General features: G+C 41.1%; 1 protein-coding gene across 1 annotated transcript in view; it reads left to right on the top strand.

Annotated features, from left to right (window-relative positions):
• Positions 1 to 7,022: 7,022 nt before the first annotated feature.
• The window catches only part of LOC120524383 (high affinity choline transporter 1-like), a 47,233-nt gene continuing 30,952 nt past the window's right edge, over positions 7,023 to 23,303 (top strand). Inside the window, exons 1-8 of the mRNA XM_039746239.1 lie at positions 7,023 to 7,206; positions 12,291 to 12,404; positions 15,142 to 15,297; positions 15,619 to 15,767; positions 17,061 to 17,204; positions 20,074 to 20,227; positions 20,688 to 20,905; positions 21,039 to 21,558. Of these exons, the coding sequence (XP_039602173.1) occupies positions 7,023 to 7,206; positions 12,291 to 12,404; positions 15,142 to 15,297; positions 15,619 to 15,767; positions 17,061 to 17,204; positions 20,074 to 20,227; positions 20,688 to 20,905; positions 21,039 to 21,558 (1,639 nt within the window). The remainder of the gene's footprint in view (positions 7,207 to 12,290; positions 12,405 to 15,141; positions 15,298 to 15,618; positions 15,768 to 17,060; positions 17,205 to 20,073; positions 20,228 to 20,687; positions 20,906 to 21,038; positions 21,559 to 23,303) is intronic.

Below are 23,303 nucleotides of genomic sequence, written 5' to 3'. Positions count from 1 at the left end.
ACAAAGAATAATAATTACTTTTAACGGTACACAAAACAATAATACAGAATTTAACAATTAGCAGTATCCCTGCTAGTGACAGAATTTAAATTGCTTATAGCACTAGGAATAAAAGAGTTCTTAAACCTGTTGCGCATTACCTTTGGAAACCTAAACCTGCAGCCTGTGCCAATCTGGTTACTTCCATTAGCACATCATTGTGATGCCAGTTATGTCCATAAGAGCTGCACTGCTCAGCTTTTGCTTGACTTATAGCAGGATCAGCTTCACCTTTTGTTGCCCAGGTCTTATGTTTGCTGCTGTTCATTTTCTGTCTTCCCTGCCTCACATGGCAGGTCCTCATGAATGCCATTTGTTGTATTCAGTTGTATTCACTAACACACTGAAAGGCCCAGAGGTAAATATTGAGTCATCGCATTGACATACTGATTAAGATTGGCAGTTTAAAGTTTAAACCATGCATTCTTCAGGGCCACTCTAGTGGTAAGTGGTGGGGTTAGAAAAGCAGTGCACTTACCACAGGGCAAGAGTCAAAGCAAATCTGGTAAGTGTCCTTGGCAGTATTTAAGATATTTGGACACCTGGCCAGAATAGGATGAGCTGGTCAGAATCGCTTGATCTTAATGCATTAAGGATACAGTAAGAAGAGGAACCAATGGTAAGCAGCAGCCATATGTAGTGTGGAAGCCCTTATCTGGTTGAGAATTCAGGTCATTTACTTGGGCTTTGAATGGCTGTGCAGGGTTTAGTTAAAGCAAATGGATTCAGGTAAGTCGGCCTTTGAGGTGGCTGGAGTAAATGTGAGCTGATCAGCGCAGTGTACAAGGTAGGGTATTCATTGTTTTGGTAGAGGTAAATATGGCAAAGCCAAGGGACAAAGATACATATGAGCAAGCCAGAGCTTTGCTTGAGGTGGCAGGATAAGCTTTAGTTGTGTTAGCAGGGTTATAAGTGTGGGCATGTCAGGGTGCAGGACAAGAACTTGAGCAGATGAGAGCAAGCTGTTTACTTAAAAGGGTATATTGGGGGGCCTGTCAGATTTGAGAGGGTGAGAGTTCAAAAGTGTAAGAGAAAGACATTGTGAAAAGTGATCAGCTAAGGCAACAGCTGGTCTGTCAGACAGGAGCTTTGAGCTGCCAGAGCACTGAGTTCAAATCCTGGCTTGGTCACTTTTTGTAGAATTTACATGTTCTCCTCATTTCTGTGTAGGATTTGTTTTCTGATTTTCATTCAACTTTCAAAAAATGTGTCTGTTTGACTAACTGGTGGTCTCTAAATAAACTTGTTTACTGGAGTGCTATGACATTATTGGAGTTTGGGTGCTGTTGGCATGCGTTTCTGTAGAGGGTTACAGGTGACTAGTCATAATAATAATATTGAAAAATCTGTAATTTAAATTGAAAAGAGTATTTCTCTATCTGTTTTAAGGATAGGCGACGTGAAAAAGAGAGTTACTTTGGATAGGATGGATTATAAAATTCATTGATCCATCCATCCCCTATCTCCTGGACAGGGCACCAGTCCATCACAAGGTGAACACTCACATACACACACACATCGGGGAACAGTTTAGTGTTGTCAATTTACCCAAAAGCCAATGTCTCATTATGCAACATCTTGTCATGGGGAATGTCACACTTGATGACTACAGCTTCTGATCTCGTCACCTGAGAATGCCAGTTTAAAGGACTGAAAATTGCTTGCCATGTCTACTTTACCGACTGAGTGCTCACCTTCCAGCACAGCCATGCTGTCCCCTTTTTGTGGCAGCCAATAATGTGCTGCCTGTCAGAGGCAGCGCTGCATGAAGGGTTAACAGGTACGCCGAGTTTAGCCGCTGGCTGTCTATTCTGTCTATTCTTTCATGATACAGAAAACATGAGACTTCAGACAGATGAGCTTCTCTTCTGTTTGTGAGGTCCAAATCACCCATGTTTTTTAATTCCTTGTTGCTGCATTATATATATTGTACTTTGGGATGAGCATTCACTGGTTGTCAGCTCTCTCTCTCTCTCTCTCTCTCTCACACACACACACAGAGTGTACACCACTATGACTAAAGGCGAAATCAAGAGAAGCAGCCGTTTCTGGGCATAGGCTGTCTTGGCAAGGGCCATTACTGCAGCCCCCTGTAGAGATTTCTATCTTTATTTTTTATACTGCACTGGAGCGCAAAGAAATGTTTCTGTTGTATGTCTCAGCAGCACCTGAACTGTCTGCAGTTTGCATAGCACAATCTGTGTCCTCTTACAGACACTACTGGAGGAAGCATGCCAGGCATCTCGGGAGACGTGGGGCCTCGCTATCTGCGTGTGACCATGAGGCAGAGCCGCTTCAACTTTGGCAGTTAGCTGCTGCCAGGACCAGTAGTCAGGATTCACAGATTTTCCTAAGGCTAACATGAACACACTGGCGCTGTTATCTTTCTTGCAAGAGACTAATTTAAATGAAAGACATCCAAATATGTAGATAGCCCTCAGAATTGCGGCCTCTACTCCCATAACTGTATGTTCTGCAGAGAGAAACTTTGCATAAGTGAAGCTCATAAAATATCACTTGAGGTCTACGGTGTCACAAGACCGTCTAAATGGCCTTGCAATGATGAGCTTTAACAGAGACATGTCTAGGAATATTTCATGTACCAAGGCATGTCCGATTTTAAGAAGGCTTTTGTTTGCTATGTTAAGTGCGTCCATTTACCAGCGACAGGTTTCTAATACTAATTGGAGGTTGTACTTTTCTTTTCTACATAAAGTTTGTAGAGTCTGTTAAATACGTCGTGCACATGCAAAGTGGTTCTGCTTTGTTATTTTATTGTTCTGTTATTTTTGTATGTGTTCTGTTGTTATATTACTTTCATTTTATTATTCTATTTACATTGATTTATTTTTAATTATACTGTATAAGTGATTAATGTGTTAGTAGCATGTTGAGAGTCTGTGTGGGTTTCTGTATGGTGGTGTAATTTGGGAGACAGATTTTCTTGCCTGGGGCATCAAATAGGTCTGAAACAGCCTTGAAGAGAAGGGTCTAGCCGCAGACACCAGTAGCTCCAGATTAAGTTGCCATGCAGGCTTGTCACATTACACGACTGCATTTACTGGAGGGTACCTCTGACTGCCTCTGACTCGCTAAGATTATATACTGTAAATGAAAGCTACAATTAAAAATTGCTTTTAAAGTCATATAATGTGACATGACCTTAATGTGCATTTCTGTGGACTGTGAGAGGAAATTCGGAGTAAATCCATGCGGACCCACCCCCAGGTGTGACCTCTCAATTTCTTTCTACGAGGTAGAAGTGCTACCATTAAAGCACCTTGCACCTAATTTGTTGATTATTAACATATTTACATTAGCTGTGACCTTAAAATGTTTGAAGCTTCAGTATTTCAGTAACAAAGTGCATGTCTTGGAAGGGGTAAACTCTGCCACGGTTATTTACCATTTATTGGTTTCACGCAACAGTCTCGGGTGCACAGGTCTCAGGCTGCACTTTCTCGACAGGCTGTCGTCTCCTAAGTTCTCTTTGATTCATAGAAATCCACTCATATATTGCACTTTTTCAGCATATAAAGGTAGACTGTAGGATATACTCATTGAACAAACCAAAGCCACCAGGGTGAACAGCTGAAACACTTAAAAAAGACCAACGTGCACATGTCTGGCTGTTGGATTCACGTGTGTTTCTGTGTCACTCATCCGCCAGTTACTGAACTCCAATCCAGTTCTGCGTCTCATAGTAAGACAACACTGGACACTGTGCACTCAGATATACACCCATGTACCCAAGGTTAGTGCATCCCCAAAGCAGCTCTGAAGTTCCATCAATAAAGTTCCATAAATCCATCAATTCTTAATGTCACTCTCGGAGCCATCTTAACAGCATCATAGTCCCCTGGGCAACGTACTGTGCTGCGGCCCCTGTTTTAATAGCAAAACAGAAACATACATAGGCATCAGAAACATCGTGGGCCCCTATGCTCCTGGGGCCCCCAGCCAGTGCCCACACATTAAGATGGCGCTGCAAGCAATTAAATATTTTTTTAAAAATGTGGACATTCAGGCAGCTTCACGCAGGAACGAACACATACTGGGATGCCAGTCCAGCCAAAGGAACAATCAGAACACACCTGTTTTTTGAAAGGCATTTGTCGTATTCATTCACTCATCCATCCCTTATTCAACCCACTATATCCTAACTACAGGGTCAAATAATTGATCACGTACTTTTCATAGTAATACATTTACATTTATAATTCAGCAATTACATAATGGAAAAATATTGTTGGGTTGCGAACTTTATCACCCAGTTGAGGAGTGCTAAGCAGAAAAACACTGATTTGAATTAACTCCGCGAGACTGCTAATACATTTGAGATAAAAACCGAACAGGTATGTATATTTGAATAAACCTACGCAAGTTCAGTATGTGACATTTAAAAGCCGTTCATGATTACAAACTGTCAGAACCAGTCCAGCAGCATCGCATGCAGGACAGAAACCGACTGTGGCAGGGATGACGGCCATTTTCACTGTGGTGAACAATTAGTGCCTGATGAGCCAGGAAATTGAAGAAAGATCTAAGCAAATTTAATACATGGAGGAACAGACCCTGTCTACTGGAGTTGCGAAGCTGTAGCTGCAACTGCAAAGGACCAAACAGGCCATAAATCACATATTTGTGTGTGTAACATAAAGGTTTACCTTTTTTCTCTGTACAAAGCGTTACTTTGTACGCCACTGTGTGTTTTAGGTTTTAATTTAACAGCATCACTTCATTGAAATACTGTTCAGCTGCTCAGCAGATCCTCTTCTTTTGATGGCTTTCATGCAAGTTTTTGGTTTAAGGACTCATCACTTTATAAACATTAAGAGGCTCTGAGGGAGATGAGATTATGTGTGAAGAGCAAACAGGACAATTAATCAGCGGCGAAGTGATTATTGACAAATCAAAGGAACGCGGCAGACAAAGGAAACGGGGCATCAAAACTTGTGAAAAGCCAGCCTGTCTAACAAAGACAAATCTGTGTGGAGAGCTGGGATTTAATTTGTTTAATTTCTATTACATTTTTATATCGTTAGTCGGTTCTTCCATTCCTGTCCAAATAATCACCCTCCCTCTTTTTTTCCCAAGGGCGTGACTGGATTATGTCGTACAGTAATTCTGTCTCTTATTTTACTCTGTTTTATGATTTAAACGCTGGAAGGTGTCTTATTAGTAAAACTGCAGTTTTTCAGTGTTGCAGGTTCATGTTAATGAAGTATTTTGTGTTGGGTCTGTTAATACATGAGGTCTTCATAGGTGGTACACTGAGAACTGAGTGAAGTTAGAATTTCACGCAACTTGTAACAATAATGACCCTCTAAGCTCCCTTCTAGATGACAGTCACATCAGGAAGATTACAGTATTTTAGGAGAGCCTGACATGTTCCTGCAGGTAGATAAAATCTGTTGTATATAACTGTAACACTTTCAATCTAAAAGCTGGATAATCATAGAGAAATGCCTGTGGCATGAATTATATGATTAACCTTTTGTAGCAATTAGGAACACGTACTGTATTAGTTGGTTATTATGTTCGTAAGAATTTCTTATGAATGCTTTGAAATCGCTTCAGTTTTTTTGTTTTTTTTTTTTGTCCAGCACTTTTTCAGTGGTATATGAGAAAACTCCTCCTTATGATATATGCTTGATATGTCTTAAAGTTCAGTCATGCAAGTGTTGAGTTTTTTGTGGAGCCTCTTATTTTTGCCCTTTACACCAGAAACAACTCTAATTTTAAGGCTGTTTTCGACCATATGTTGTGTAAGGAAATTACACCATTATGATAAAAAGTAAACTGAAAGGCAACTTCAGGAAAAATGGTTAGAAGGTCCTGAAGTTGTGCATGTCACATTCAACCGACCTCATGGGTTCAACTCCTAATGGGAAACAAGGGATCAAAGTTCCTCTTTTATACTAAACTTCAAAAAAAGAATTGATGCAGTTTTGAGTATGCAGGCTACGAATCTGACAATAATTTTGATATTTGAATCTTTACTGGTGGTCCTAGCCTCTAACAGCCACTCCCAGGCAGTTAAAAATGATCAATTTCAAGCATAAGCATGTGTGCAGAATCATTTTAGATTACTTCAAGGTCAGTAATTATGAAAATGATGTAATTTTTGATTTTTGACCCTTTCCTATGGATCTAGCACTCTAAGGACCTCTATCAGCAGGTGCAAAATGACACATTTCTATTACAACTGAGTGCATTTAAGCTTTAAACATCATGAAATAAATGATTGCATTGCTTATGAACACCCCAAATTAGGATGGCTTAATTCTTTTTTTATGTTAAAAGCATATTTTGGGCTTAATAAGACTTATAACACAACAATGACAAGACTATAGAATTGGGGCTAGTTAAGGATACCCACTGGTCACTTACTGTGATGTAGCAAAGGCACTTAGACTTCTGTGTCACTTTACAATAAGGACTACTATAATGTTTGGAGTGGTCTAGTGCTGTCTTTCCATGGTCTCTGTGAACTTGCCATTTTCTCTCCTTCCTGCTTGGATTTTACTCCTACATTCCAAAAAGTCACCTTAGGACTCTCAGCACACTTGTAATTTTTTTTGTCTTAACTTGCTCTTAGTACCTAAGGTGCTGTGGTACCAAGACTGAATATTATGGAACTGGCACACCAGTGAGGGTCTTAAGCACTAAACAGCATTGTACACGCCAATACAGTGAATAGGCATCGCTTCATTTAAGCAGTTTACTGGGCCAATGTGGGCAGGAAAAGTGATGACCCTCAGCTTTGCAACTCCGCCTTAATTCCCCACCTTCAGAGATTTAATCATACCTGGGAAGTCAGGCAAACAAAAACTCATTGTTGACCTTTCAATCTCTTGTATTACATTCTCTTCCTACCTTATAAATTTGTCTGTGACCACCCGATGAGAAGCCTTAGCCTAGAAGAACATCCAACATCGCAAACTCCAGTTTATTCTTTTCGTTTCAGGGCCTAGCTAACAATGGCTGTGAACATCCCAGGTTTGGCTGCCGTTATAGTCTTTTACATCATTATCCTGGCCACTGGTATTTGGGCATCACGGAAGTCCAAAAGAGAAGAGGAAAAATGCACGGGAGAGAAGAGTGAAGTATCCATTGTCGGAGGAAGGAATCTCAGTGTCTGGGTGGGCATTTTCACCATGACAGGTAGGTTTCTAGCTTTGTGGGGGTTGGCAGGTGACCTGTTTCCTGAGTAGATAGGCTTGTAGTAATGGGCAGACAATCAGCTTTCAGCTGGATAGTGTTACATTAACCCGATTTCTAAAGATTTGGCCAGTGTCCCATTTTCTCAGGTGGTAGTTTCACATTGGACACCACAAACATTAATTTCATACTGGTGATTGACCTGCTTTCTGAATGAACAGTTTTACAGTAATCAGTGCACTAATGTCTAATGTGTGAGCAGACAGTTTCACATTCAGTTGACAAGTAGCTTGCTTTCTAAGTAGTCAGTCAGTGGTGGACCATCTGCATTCTGAGTAGTCACTTCCTCAGTAACCAGTTTGATGCATGATTTTAAATTTGGTGGCTTTGCAGTGGCTCACAAGTGACCTGTTTTGTTAGAGAGACTAGGCTCAAACTGGGCACTGCATTGGCTCATTATTGAGGGGACACCTTCTGATTACCTGGTAGGGAACAGGCTTTCTAAGTGGTCGACCTACTGTATACTAAAAGAGTAAGGTCTGTGTGCGTGTGTGTCTGGTCCCTTAGAGCAATCTGATTGGTCAGTTTGGCTTTGGTGGTGCAATCAAAAGAGGAAATGCAGGCGTGTGACATATAGAGCAGGAGTAAATGTGTAGGAGGAACATTGAATGTCTCCTTCAAAGATTGGAAGAAAGAACTTGGACAGGAGATGAACAAAACACCTCAGAATGACAGAAACAGGCTTTATGGGAATGCTCAACAAAGAGAGCACCAGGCAAAAGAGGTCTAGACACAACAAGGAACGCCATAGGAATGGTGCTTAATGTTAAAACAGGGAAAGAGATGTCAAATATTTTAAAATGTATTCTATTACCTGTCTTTAATGTAACATGAACCACTTTATGAGTGATCAGTTATACAGTAGCCAGTGCCTGGTCTGACTCTGAGCTGACAGTCCTGAGAGTAATCAGTGGATGACCTCATTTCTGAGAGGGCAGTTTTGCACTAATCAATGCCTAACTTGATTTTCCAGTAGAAAATTTTACAGTTAATAGATGAATGGTCTAATCTCTGAGTGGACAGTGCCAAACATGAGTAGCGGACAACTTGTATTCAAAGGAACAAATCATACATTCTCCCACGCTTGGTGCCTTTCTATGTGGCCAGTTATATAGTAACCAGTGTACTGTAGGAGGTAATTTCTCAGGGCTCACATTCACACTGACTCCTGGGTGAATGGCTTTCTAAATGGGCAGTTTCACATAAACCAGTAGATGATCAACTTTCTTTAACCCTCCCGAAACTAAGCATGTTTGGGCCCAGTCAATACTTGGATGGGGGACCATTTAGGAAAAGCTTGGGTTGCTTCTGGAAGTAGTGTTGGTGGGCGCCATCATGGGGAGCTTACCCTGTGGTCTGTGTGTGGACCCAAAAGCTCCGAGCACCAATAGGGACACTGTGCTGTAAACATGTCACCGTCCTTCAGATGAGATGTAAAACTGAGGCTTGACTCTCTGTGGTCATTAAAGATCCCTGGGCATGTTTCAAAAAGAGCAGAGTGCTTTCTGATTTTCTGCTAATCATCCTCTGCCTCTAATTTTGTAACTATCACTTCCTATCTGCTAAAGTGTAGTAAGCGTACTGGCACAATAATAGCTACACAGCGGTGGTGGTTGAAGTGGTTTATGTAAAGCACTTTGAGTAGTGAGAAAAGTGCTATATAACTATAATTACGTATTACAATTACCTGAGTTTTAAATTGGTAGATGTGTTGTCTGTAAACTGCTTTCTTAGAGGATAGCTAAACAATGGCCATTACACTGACTAATTTCTGAGTGTGCGCTTTTATAGTAAGCTGCTATCTGAGTGGTGTAAAGAAAACACACCGAGATGTTGTAATAAAACGAGACAAAGACAGATAAAGGTTTGGGGCAGCCACCCATATAATTTGGTATCCTGGCTGCAAAAGTCGTTTTCAAAGCACTGGCACTGAAGTGCATACAACAGAGTCTAAAACCAGACTGCGGGAGAAGGGAAAAGGGTAGGCTTTTAAAGGGGAAGACAGGAAGTGAGGTCATAAGGATAGGGCACGTGTTCATTATTCATTGGATCAGGAAGGATGTGACATCAGGGGGGCCGGAGCTGGTAAGGTCTGTTTCCATTGGTTCGATCCCAGAAGTGATGTCAAGAGAGCCAGGTGGAGCCTCCCAGGTTTAGTCTACAGGGAAGTGAGAAAAAGAGTTAGTGCACTCTGTCACATCCCGGTATGCCTCAGAACTGCCTTCACTCAAGCCCTTTAGCTGCCTCCCATACGCGCGTGCATGACAATGTAAAAAGAGTTGGTGATCCAACAAGAGATTTCTGTTTATTACCTACTAGCTGTGTAAGACTGGGATCCTAGAAACTATTGTAATTGTCTGAAAAAAAATGAAATGTAGAGATGTCAGGTAATTGAAATGGACTACTCTGGTCATCTCTCTCCTAGGAGGATTAATTTTGCCAGCATGCTCGCCTCGCTTGTACATTAGCGGCAGGAGAAAAAGTAAAAGGGATACCGTGTTGCCGATGTTAGCGGCTAAGCGACTTTGTCTTTCTTCTGAGGTTTCGTTTTGCTGACGTGCTGGCCTCGCTTTTGTTATTAGCGGCTAAGCAAGTTTTGTGTTTCCTCGGAGGTGGAGCCCTTACCCCAACTCCACCTCTCACTTCCAAGCTGGACAGACACACACACTTCCACGTGTAGATGATTACTGTATATATAAGAAAGGGAAAAGGTTGTAAAATAAAATCTCCCTCATTGGTCAAACCAGTGTGCCATTTTCTGGTTCAGCGTCAAAATCAAGAAGGGGCTACATGTCATGCATCAAGTCAACCTGAACACAGATTTCGTTGGATTGCCAACATAAGCTTATTCAACAAAGCAGGGGAAGTGGACAGATAATGCTGGAAGACTGATCTATGTTGCCGTTCCATTGGACTACCTGTTTCCAGTCATGTATACGTGTATTGTTCTGTTTCAATTTTATTATTGAAACTTTATTGAAGTTGGTGGTTTGCATCTTGCCTTTTACTTCTGGCCAGTCACACAGTGGTCAGATTTAGCTTTGTGTCCCCATCTATGTAGACAAGTGTATGTATTTTTTTATTGATCTGTTGTACTGATGTACCAAACTGTAGATTTTGCCACTCGTTATATTGTAGCAATTTCTTGGATGGATTTTTTCTGTTTTCTCAGATTAAGGATGGCTTCTTTCACCTGTATGGAGAGCTCCTTTGGCCGCATGTTGTCTGTTCACAGCAAAATCTTCCACATACAAGCACCACACCTCAAATCAACTCCAGGCCTTTTATCTGCTTAATTGATAATGACATTATGACGGACTTGCCCACACCTGCCCATAAATAGCCTTTGAGTCAATTGTCCAATTACTTTTGAGCCCCTGAAATGATGAGATTGCGTTAACAAAAATGTTTTAGTTGCCATACATTTTTATGCAATCGTTTTGTTCACCCCAATGAATTAAAGCTGAAAGTCTGCACTTCAACTGCATCTGAGTTGTTTCATTGAAAAATTCATTGTGGTAATGTAGAGAACCAAAATTAGAAAAAAGTTGTCTCTGTCCAAATATTTATGGACCTAACTGTAGATTTTCTTTTTGGCAGATCTCCTCCAGGTCATGAATAGAATAGAAAACAGTCACAATCTGTCACAACTTCAATATTCTTTCTTGATTTCCCATTTAAATAGTCCCTAATTTTAGAGTGGGCAGTGCCACACTAGCTAGTGGATGGCTCGTTTTCTGATTAAGTACTTTAAAATCATCCAGTGCCTGGCCTGATTCTTGAGTGGCAAGCTATACAGTAATCAGTTCACAGACTAGTGGGTGACCTGTTTTCTAAGTAAGAAGATTTAAATTACCAAATGGTAATATAATATAAAAAAGTATAATATAAACCTGTGGTACAATCTCATCAGGTCTGACCTCATCTTACTGCCACCTACAAGTCTTTTATTGACCACAGCACCTCTCTGTTGTCCAAGCCAAATACCATTAATAAATGGTGCAAAAAAAGTTTAGGCTACCAAAAACTGAAAAGAATAATAATAAAAACTAACAGGTTATATGTATATATTATAAAATATTACAGGTTTATATATAAATAGTCATTAAGATCTGGTCAGGTCCTGTCTGTAGTGTCCTAAAAGCCTATTATTGACAGCAGTAGCTCGGTTAGCCGAGAAATTTTTATGTGTGTTTATGTGTGGTGGTGAGGGGGGTTGTTGTTTGTTTTTATTATATTTAGTTATTTATTTTGGAGCTTCTGTAAAATGTTAATTTCCCCTTGGGGTAAATAAAGTATACTCAAATCCAATTTAATCTAATGCTGAGCCAAATTTCTTACAAAGCTACTACACAGCATTGGAGTGGAAAGACTTACAGTTTGCCTGGTGGGTGACTTTCTTCCTCAGCGCTTAGTTTTGTAGTAATCACTCTCTCACTACTGTCGCAATGTCAGACGCCCCCCCAAAATAAAACAAAGGAGCCATTCTGGCAAAAAATGGGAATATTAACAGTCAATGGACAGAGGGTACTGACCCACACACAGAAGACGTCTCCTGAAAAATTGTCCTTCTGCACGACTAGCAGTTTTCCAATCTTAAATGTGTTGCTTCTGTTTTTAATTGTTCACCAGAAACTGTGAAATCATGTTGTGTTCCATAAGAAGTGGCTGTGGTATCCATAGTGAGAGCGGTTGTGTTAGGATAATTTTTGAAGAATGTGGCAGCCTTGTCCAGTCACTGAAGTTTCTTAATTTTCAGTGTCTCTTCATGAGGTTGACTAAACCCACCCAGATCAAATGTTTCTGTCGTACAGCATTTAGTATGCTCCACTTTTGTCCATTCATTACCTCCCACCACCCATTGCAGGGAGCTTTCTCATCGTTGAGGGTCTGGTCACACAGGTCTCCATCATCAGACCTGGAGGGATTAGTGTCTCTTTGTTTGCTTTATTGGGCTCCATTTCTATAAGATGGGCATCCAACACACTGTCTTTACATTTTATTTCATCTTAATCTTTCTTTTTCAGCTACTTGGGTGGGTGGAGGCTACATCCTGGGCACTGCAGAGGTGGTTTACTCTCCCACACAGGGCATGGCCTGGGCCATTGCTCCTGTGGGCTATGCACTCAGCCTTTTCTGTGGTAAGTATCAAATACATTTTACCTTTCAAAACATGGGTCAAATGGGCACTACAAAACTGGACAATAGGCAAAGTTGTAACACCAGACAGACAGATGGGCACTGCAGTACTATACTTTGGGCAGACAATAAACATGCAAATGATGACAGATTAGATACAGTTAAACAATGCAGACACATCAGTTTTACCAGACTATATAACAGCTTTAAGGCCAAATGTTTGGTGCTGCTCAGTACAACATACTGGAGATACAATGGTAAACAAAGACTATAGAAAACATGGCAGCCAGACACTATACCATGTAATGCCACACAGCTGGGGTATACAATTTAGAGCAAACAAGCAGATAATGATGGTCTGTACAACACAATGTGACCTACACACTACAGTGCCTTTCAAAACTATTCATCCCTTGGCAGTTGTCTCATTTTATTGTGTGGCGGACAACTATAAAACACAAAATAACTAATTATATAAGCACAGTAATCCCTCGCTATATCGCGCTTCGACTTTCGCGGCTTCACTCTATCGCGGATTTTAAATGTAAGCATATCTAAATATATATCACAGATTTTTCGCTGGTTTGTGGATTTCTGCGGACAATGGGTCTTTTAATTTATGGTACATGCTTCCTCAGTTTGTTTGCCCAGTTGATTTCATACAAGGGACGCTATTGGCGGATGGCTTAGAAGCTATCCAATCAGAGCACGTATTACATATTAACTAAAACTGCTCAATGATATAAGATATGCTTCCAGTGCGGTGCTGGATTGTTTGCTTGTCTCTGCCTCTATCTCACCCTCTCTGACATTTTCTGCGCCTGATGGAGGGGCTGTGAGCAGAGGTGCTGTTTGCACAGAAGCTGTTTGCCTAGTGGATACGGACGCACCTCTAAGAAATGCCGCTTTATCGCGGTGCTTTCGGCATATTTAAAAGCACAAAAGCACACGTATTGATTTTTTGATTGTTTGCTTTAATCGCGCTCTCTCTCTCTCTCTCTCTGACGTTCTCTGCGCCTGACGGAGGAGATGTGAGCAGAGGGGCTGTTTGCACAGAGGCTGTTTGCTTAGAAGATACTGACGCTCCTCTAAAAAATGCCACGGCAAACTTAAAAGCACAAGTATTGATTTTTTGATTGTTTGCTTTTCTTTGCGAGCGCTCTCTCTCTCTCTGAAATTCTCTGCTCCTGAAAAGAAGAAGATATATTTGCTTTCTTTTAATTGTGAGAAAGAACTGTCATCTCTGTCTTGTCATGGAGCACAGTTTAAACTTTTGACTAAAGGGTGTTACTTCATGTCTAGAGGGCTCTAATAATGTTAACAGTGTGGGAGAGTTTATAAAGGCTTAAAATATATAAAAATAACTACACAGACATATGGTTTCTACTTTGCGGATTTTCATCTATCGCGGGGGGTTCTGGAACGCAACCCCCGCGCTCGAGGAGGGATTACTGTATTCACCTCTTTAATATGATAAGCTTCAGTTGTCACTTGTGCAGCCAATTGGTCTTGGAGGTCACATAATTTGTTTAATGGAGACCACCTGTCTTTTGTCCAGGGGTTTCAATTGACTGTAGTCTAAATACACCTTATCCAGCTTGTGGTGAGTCAGTATGGTGGCCTACCCAATTCAACAAAGACAAAAGAACACTCCAAGCAATTCCATGAAAAGCACAAGTCAGGGGATGGATACAAAAAATATATATCATCCTATGGAGATGTTTCTCTGTGGCAGGACATGGAAGGTTTGTGAGGGTAGAGAGTAAATTGCAGTAAAGTACAGGGAAATATTGATGGAAAACCTGCTGCAGCCTGCAAGGAACCCACACCTTGGGAAAATATTTTTTTTTTATTCAGAAAGACAACAACCCCAAGCATAAAGCTAAAGCTACAAGGAATGACTTCAAAGCACAAGTGTTATTATTCTGGAGTGGCCAAGTCAGAGCCTAGATCTCAATCCAATTGGGAATTTGTGGATGGACTTGAAAAAGGCTTGTTCATGTAAAATCCTTGTGCCCTTTTAGAAAGTAAATGCAGAAAAACTGCAACATTCACAGGCGCAAAGTTGACAGAGATCTGTCCACACATACGTGTCATGGCTGCCAAAGGCTGCTCTACTACTGAGTTGAAAGGGTGTGAATGCTTATTTGTAATTAATTTATACCACTTTGCAGAGATCTGTTTTCACTCTGACATTGAAGAATCTTTTCTGTTTATCTCTGTCAAAAAAGGCAAATTAACTCCACTGTGATTCACTGTTGTAGAATAATAAACTTGGGAAAACGTCCAAGGAGGTGAATATTTCTAAAAGGCACTGAATGCCACACTATACAGCACGTGGCACACCCATGCAAACATGGTTAATTTAAGATTCAACAACTAACCTAACATCTCTGGGGTTATGTGAGGAAACCCAGAGCATGTAGAGGAAAACCCACCTGAGCATGGGGAGAGCACGCAAACCCTGCTAAACCAGTGGCCAGGCTTAGATTTGAACCCAGGACTCTGATACTGCAAGGCAACATTTCAAACTCTGTGCCAAGAGACAGAATAGGTAAACAAATGCGCCACATCGGTGAATTGTTACTGTGCAACACAAAGAGTTTGACGAGCTTCTTTCATTTCAGATGAAAAGATGATCATTTTCTTAGGTAAAATAAATGTCAATACATGATGGATGTTTTTTTTTTTTATTTTCTTTTATTTTTCGGAATAATCCAATTTTTTTCTTTACCACAGGTGGGCTTTTTTTTGCCAAGCCAATGAGACAGAAGAATTTTGTTACTGTTATGGATCCTTTTCAGATTCGATATGGTGGAGCAGTGACCAGTGCCATTTTCATCTTCACTATGTTGGCTGAAGTGTTTTGGATGGCCTGCATTCTCTCAGCTCTAGGTAAATGTTTCTCCTAAAATAAAATAGCTTCTTGTTTCTTCTCATGCTGTCTTGGGGGATAAAGGCTATTGACCTTGGTCCATGGTCTTAAAATGGTAGAAAAGTAGAAGAGGTAATGCATGCAAAATCCAAAGAGTGGCAGGAATAACAGGTGACACATCCAAAATATGAGACTCAATCTGGAGGTTGTGAGCTTCTTTGTGTCTCCAAGTTCAGTCAAGAAAATCCTGTCGGTCTGGAGCTGTGCCTGGAGTGAATTAGCAAAACTAAGCCAATCTAGAAAGTTCGAGAGTACTGTTTAATGCCTGCTTCTCTTCACAGGAGGAACAATGAAAGTCATCCTAGATATCCAGTCCTACCAGTCCATCCTTATTTCAGCAGCAGTTGCTATATTGTACACATTGCTGGGCGGCATGTATTCCGTGGCCTACACCGACATCATCCAGCTCGGCTTCATCACAGTCAGCCTGGTAAGTTAACTTTAAGTGTCACTAATTAGCACAGAAAAATGTTATGTGATCCTCCAGTGATCATCCATCCATTATCATGTAGCAGCTTTAGAATGGCTGCTGGTGATTTGGAAGAAGACAGGCACAGCAATACCCGAATTCTGCCATTTATTCTACAAAAGCGTCATCCAGCTTTTTTCTACAAGACAAGCAGTAAAGGGCACAGTCAGCACATGTAACGTCAGGCGCTCTCTGTCTCCTGCAAAAGCATCATCCAGCTTTTTTTTTTTTTAATTAAACATGTATACACAAATACAATAAATACAAATTTAACAATTGAATATAAACAACAATAATGAAGGACAATAATTAACGTTGCAACATACCTACAAGACAAGCAGTAAAGGGCACAGTCAGCATATGTAATGTCAGGCACTCTCTGTCTCCTGTAGCAAGCCAAACAATATACCAATGAGGTTGAATCTCCGCTAAACCAAACACTTTTAAAACCCATTTCTGCCGACCAAAAGTGACAACAGAACCTTAAAGCACATCGACAACCACATGGCGTGATGTTTCCATTCAGTTTCATACAGAAAACACTCATTTAAAACTTGTCAACTTATACAAGAGACGGAGAGCATTGAGAAGCGTCTTACCTGTAAAAGCATCATCCAGCTTTTGCCAGGAGTCTGCTGTACGTTACATGTGCGTCCTGTGGGTGTTGCATTAATTAAAGCCCCCCCCCCGCTATAACAGACAAATAGGAACTATATACAACAGATACAATGATTACATTCACATTAAACAAAATTTACAATATATATAAAACAGAAGAATTTCAGTATATAAAAAAAAGTTTTGAGAATGTTCACAATAAAACAAACTAACTCAGCCACAATCACAGGACCACAGTACAGTGTATCTTAGTAGTATCAGGCACAAGGCAGGACAAGGACACTGGACCTAATAACTGTCAATTGAATAAACATATTAAACCCTAACTGTTCATGAAAAAATGTCCATTAGGCGAAGACCAAGAATGTACAGGGAGCAATACCCAAACATAATATAAATCAATAAAATCTTCTAAGTAAGTGACTGTGTGATGGTGACACCTTGACGTTACCCCCATTACTGTCCTCTCTACTTACTAACATTACTATACCATTCATTGATTTTTATATCCCTCACTCTGACTAAAGCACAGACACCCTCTAAGCATTACCCAGTTTATAACACCCAAATCCCTGGCCTGAGACTCTCATGGTGTCAGTTCATCCTTAATTCTCCTGTTTGTCCTTTATTTTGCAGTGGCTTTGCATTCCATTTCTTCTGATCAATCCATCCACAATGGATATCCGTCTGACAGCTGTCAATGAGGTCTACCAGGGACCCTGGCTTGGAACAATAGACTCCCAAACAGTCTGGAGATGGCTGGATGACATGTTTCTGGTGGTGAGTCTCATTTCCATCCCTAGACTACTAAAATATTTCACAGGGCACTGAAGTAAGGTGATGGCAGGTACTTAGCAAAAACAGATAAACATCTCTGAAATGGAACCTGCATAGGTGCATGTTGAGGAAGTCTGCCATCTGGAAATATCATCACATTGCACTGGTAGCACCTGGAAGACATGTCGTGGCGATGTCAAATGAGAGGCATGTTTGAAAAGGAAACAATATAAAGGGACAGCATGGTGGCGCAGTGGTAGCACTGCTGCCTCGCAGTAAGGAGACCTGGGTTCACTTCCCGGGTCATCCCTGTGTGGAGTTTGCATGTTCTCCCCGTGTCTGCATGGGTTTCTTCCCAAAGACATGCAGGTTAGGTGCATTGACGATCCTAAATTGTTCCGTAGTGTATGCTTGATGCCCTGCCTGGGGTTTGTTCCTGTGTTGGCTGGGATTGGCTCCAGCAGACCTCCGTGACCCTGTGTTAGGAAATAGTGGGTTGGACACTGACTGACTGACAATACAATGGACACTCCTCAGGGTGCATGTTTTCCTTTGGCTTTTATGTATATGGGGCACTCTCAAGGGTTGAGGAAGTTTGAATGTTGGGCATCATTGTGGAATTCTGCTCTTCTATATCCATGGACAGTATAGAATAATGAAATTGGTTGGATAACAAAGACATCCCAGTATGTCTATGCTGACTACTATAACAGATGAATCATTGGCAGCTGGTTGTGTTTGCTGAAATAGTTGAGTTTTCCACTATGGTTCTGACAAATTGTAGATAATTGCTAGAAATTACCTTTTCCTTCCAAGCCAATTTAGGTGAGACTGTCAGTGAGATCATCTGGAGGCCTTTCTCTCAGTGATTAAAAGTAACTGGAATACTTGTATGTTCACATTTGCTGTTACCAGCCTGATGACCAGCATGGTTTTATGCAGTTGCTTTTTCCCTTTCTCTAGATTTGCCATAGCTGAGCTCTCCTCTCTGTCACTGGGGTCAGAGGTTTTCTGTTTCTTACCAGTATGGTAGTTATTTTTGGGAGGTGCTTATGTTTGCTGCCTTTGCTACCCTGTATGGAGGAGACACAATGGGCAGCTATCAGGCTTCACAGTTCAAGGCAAATGGGTTTGAATACCATTCAGTTTGGGGTTTCTCAGAGGGCTTCAGTTTTTCTCCCTCTTTCCAAAGACCTCTGTGTGAGCGTACTCTGTACTGAACTGATGTTTAACAGAAGAGACCAGAAGGCTTTTTAGGGTCAGTCTGATAGGCATGTCTTTCGATTACTAGGCCAAGAGGTACAAACTCACTTCAAGCAAAGTTCATTTATCTTTAACACTAGAATCCCTGAAGCCTACGAAAAAACTTGTAATCCCAGCCCACCTTAAATCCCTTCACATACCTATCATCATGACACTGCCAGATCTAAACGGCAACGTGGCAAAGTGCTCATGTACTGAAGTGAGTTTAGCTGCAGGCGGAAGTCCCATTTTACTTTATGGTACCAAGCAGAGTGCAGCAGTCTATTAGCCGGTGAAAGCGCTGTGAAGAAGCTGTCTGTTGCAGTGGTCCTGCCTTTGTCCAGTCTGATAGCGGTCACGGGACATCGTATATTTGATTGCCGGTACAACAGATAGTGCTGAGCAGGTATCAGCCACAGCACCCACTGTGGTCATCGCTGCTCTTGTAAAAATAATGAAGATAAATGACATCAACTCAGAGAGAGAGAGGCAAGTTCGTTGTACCACGTGAACGTCACTGGGAGAATAAAACGAAATAATAAAAAACAAGCGCTAACTTTTACAAGTAGCCAAAATTTACACCAGGTGTTACAGACTCAAATCAAATGTATGTTTTTATTATATTATAATAATAATAATAACAATAATAATAATAATAATAATAATAATAATAGAAACTCACTACTCAAAACGCAGAGCGCCCGGTCTCGAACATGGTACTTTTGAGTTATAAGGCAGCAGTTCTTACCTCTGCATCATTCAAGAACACATATCAACTTCCTGTCAATTGACATTTGTGCTTGGGTTTTTATCTCCTTGACAGCAACATGTAAATCATTTTTTTTTTTCTTTGGTTATATTCTTGAATAAAAGCGTATGTGTTTATTTGATATTTGGACTAAAGTCTTCACACATTAGTAGTATAACATGGAAAAGGTTTCTGCTTTAGGTATGTGTTCAGCATTTCCTGCCTCGCATTTCCATTCATCCTACACTTAACCCAGAGCTTTGTAGACACAGAACACACATGAAATACATGTATTCCAAATAACGATATACTGTATTATTTACCCTGTACAACTTCAGGAACCTCACATGCAGATAAGGTGCCTTGGCTTGAGCTGGGAGAACTTTTTGCCCCAGTTGAGCTCCGTCAATTGGGGGGACAGCAGGCTGCTTGCTGCTTGTGCTGATCGACACATTTACAAAAGAAAAGATGCTGATGGAAAGGTGTGAAGGAATTTATTGTGGGTCGGGATTACAAGTTTTTCCGTAGGCTTCAGGGATTCTAGTGTTAATGAGGTCTCCTAGTAGGGACTTATTCTTTGTTGGCTCCTCCTGTTAGTCTGTTTGCCATGGATCATCAAACCAAGACTGCAAGGCTATGGGACAGCCTCTCATCCTCTGCCATGTCAACTCTAAAGAGGGAATGTGTTCTGACTACTCCAGTGCTGAACAGAAATGATCCACCCTACCAGAGCTAGGAATTTGTAATCCTGTGGCAATCTGACTGCCTTTTCTTATAAAGTTTCTGTTATACAACATCAGCCCAATAAATAAGGCTGGCTGTTTTGCATTGTCTTCACTGTCCACATTACTGAACTTGTTTCTCATTTCCGATTCCTTGCAGATCCTGGCAGGTGTTTGCTTTCAGTCCTACTACCAGCGAGTACTGTCTGCTGCATCACCCATTCAGGCACAGGTCACATGTTATGCCGCAGCCATTTTCTGCTTCTTTTTGGGAATTCCATCAATTCTTTTTGGAGCAGCAGCTGCATCTACAGGTAGGTGTGTGGGTGTCCAGTAGAATGTTGCTAGAAAGACTGTCAGCTGACCAGTGTGACTTCTGAGATCACTACAAACTCAGTCACTTGTCTGCTCAGGTGAGTTTTCACTTTGTAGCCTATCATTAATGTGGTAGATGTCCTCTCTAAGGTCGATGCCTAGTAACTATAAATCGGCTCCTCATTTGACTGAGATCACGGCCCAGAAGATTACATGCTTCTGAGAACAATGTCCACCCGGGTGGTAAATGTGGACATGCCCCCCCCCCTTCCACAGTATGTTCCTGTCCAAATTATTATTTATTCAGATACTTGCCAAGCTGACCATCAATATGACATCTGATATCACTGCCCAGCTGACTATGAACTCACTGCTTGTTTTTTTTTTGACTATTAAAAATCTATTCGCTCACCTCTTTGAAGTCATGACAGACCCAACTAAGAAGCCTCTCTCTTTCAGATTGGAACCAGACAAGCTATGGGTTGCCAACTCCCTATGAGAAGGGGGAGGCTGGCAGTATTCTGCCTATTGCCCTTCATAATCTTTGTCCTATGTACATCTCCATTGCTGGAATCGGGGCAGTTGCTGGGGCTGTCATGTCATCCATGGACTCTGCCTTGCTTTCCTGTACCTCCATGTTTACCCATAACATCTATAAGAGAATCTTAAGAAATAAGGTAAGACTGTTAAATGAAACACATTGGCTCAGCAGAGCTGAGTAACCACAAATACAGAAAGAAGGCATCTGCTGTGGTGTTGTGCCCCTTCACTGATGTCAATTGTTTTGTTTTTTTTTGTTCTTATTTCCAGGCATCAGACAGAGAGCTGCAGTTCATCATCAGATTAGGAGTTCTAGTGTTTGGTGTGATCGGCACAGGTCTTGCAATGTCAGCCAGCTCAGTGTATGGACTGTGGCTAATTAGTGGAGAGATGATGTATACAGCTGTCTTCCCGCAGCTGGTGTGCACCCTCTTCATTCCGGGCTCCAATGGGTATGGCGCCATAGCCGGACTGCTAGGAGGCACCACACTGAGGGTGCTGAGTGGGGAACCTTTTTTCCACATTTCTCCTGTTATTCACTTCCCAGGCTGCAAATTGATAGATGGCACCTATGTGCAATTCTTCCCATTCAAAACATTTTCCATGGTTGTTTCTCTGCTGATTATTGTGGCTGTCTCCTATCTCGCCACACTGTTCTTCAACTGGGGTCTTCTGCCTGAAAGCTGGGACATTTACAACGTGAAAGATACGAGCAGCAGCAATCAAAATGAGATTAAAATGAAAGAGAAAGCAAATGGACATTTGGAAAATAAATCTAGTAAATGCACAAGTGAGAAAGGGACCCAATTGCCTTCCTATGACCATATGACCATATGAACAATCTGAAAGTGCCTTGTGCCCAATACAAATAGGGTTTCTCTGCCAAAGTATTGATGGCTTTCCAACCATTTAAATAAAGTTCAATGTATTTTTGATTACACCTTCTGGAAACACAAGTAGTCATTTCATAATAATTATCTTCTCCCTTCAGTCTGTAAGATCCTCTGTATCTCAAGTGACAGGTAGGCACCACCAGATATACTGTAGCACTATAGGTAGACGAGCACATGTGGGACACAATCAGAGGGGGTGGATGACAATGTCTCCACAATGGTTACCAGACTCACCAGAGCTTAGATATGAGATTTTTAAGGATTAGTGGGTCAACTGGATAAGGAGGACAACATTTGGCCAAATAACCAACTTTTCTTGCACTTCCTTTCAAGTACCCACTGGCAGGGAATGCCTGTCTTTACCTTACTTTAATTTGTTAAAAGAAGAACAGAGTTGGGATGAATGGGAAGGGGAAGGAGGGTAAGCCCAGATGCACCGTATACAATAATTGCAGTCACCTGTCATGCATTGTCATCTTACATTTCAGATCAATGCCTCATATCACCTGGATTCAATTTGTTGTTTAATACATACACATGGTACAGGGCACACTTCCTGCTGCTCAAAGAAGGAAAAGGAAAATGTTTTGTAGAAACAGCATTGTGAAAACGGTAGTTTAGATTGCAGCACAGAGATTTCCTCTTGAGCTTTGTCAACATGATGATAGATTACTAGTCTCTGTGTCTCTGGAATGACAAAGTCAGGAACTGCCCATTCTCTGAAAAGTGGCAACTGTGGGCACAAAAACTGACAGGCATGGCTGATATCAATAAGAATCAAACAATAAAATTAACTTCAACGTCAAGTGTGTTATTATGTGTACACAGTATAGTGATGTTCTTACTCAAATGTCTCCCACAGACATGTGAGACATGAACTATTAATAGTAGTACAGCACCAACAACAGAAAATGAATGCAACATCAGATGACATCTATTAGAAATATTTATGCAGTTGTCAGTTCAGCCTTGTGACCCATGGACAAAAACTCTCCCTGAATCATAGTGGTGCTAGTGATCCTGGGCCAGTTACCAGAGGAGAAAAATGACTGCAGTAAGGCTGACGTCTTAAATAATATTATTTACCTTTCTGTGTACCTGTAATATTCTAAACTGACTTCACCACTCTGTGTAGAGCTTTGCAATCCTGAGGTGAACAGATGCCATGCCGGGATCAAAGCTGTGGATCTGCTAAATAAGTAAAAAATATGATTTAGACACATTATCTCACTTGGTTCCTTTTTGAAATGCTGTCACAAACGCCATAGTCAATGAATACTGTCAGTACCATTTTAAAGCACATGTGTTAGTGATAGCTTGGCACCCTGTCCAAGGCTGGCTCATGGATTGCAGTCAGTGCTGCCAAGATCCCTGTCACCCTGAACTGGATAAGTGGAATTGAATGTAAATGAAAAAATGAATGAATGGATGGAAATCCATTGTTTACATAGATTTTGTTTTGAGCAATACTTAGTTTTCATGCAAAATAGAGTTCGAAGCATAATGAAATGCTGACAAACTGCACAATATAACTGGCAGCATGCATTGAAAAACTTCAGTCTGTAATGAGAAAATAGAGTGATGCATATAATGAAGCCAGGAGAAAAATCAGTCAGGAAGCAAACACTCGTAAAAATGAAAA

This window comes from Polypterus senegalus, chromosome 2, assembly GCF_016835505.1.
Source record: "Polypterus senegalus isolate Bchr_013 chromosome 2, ASM1683550v1, whole genome shotgun sequence".
Classification (NCBI taxonomy): domain Eukaryota; kingdom Metazoa; phylum Chordata; class Cladistia; order Polypteriformes; family Polypteridae; genus Polypterus; species Polypterus senegalus.
Note: the sequence above shows the minus strand (reverse complement) of the source record. Positions and strands in the feature narration are given on the sequence as shown.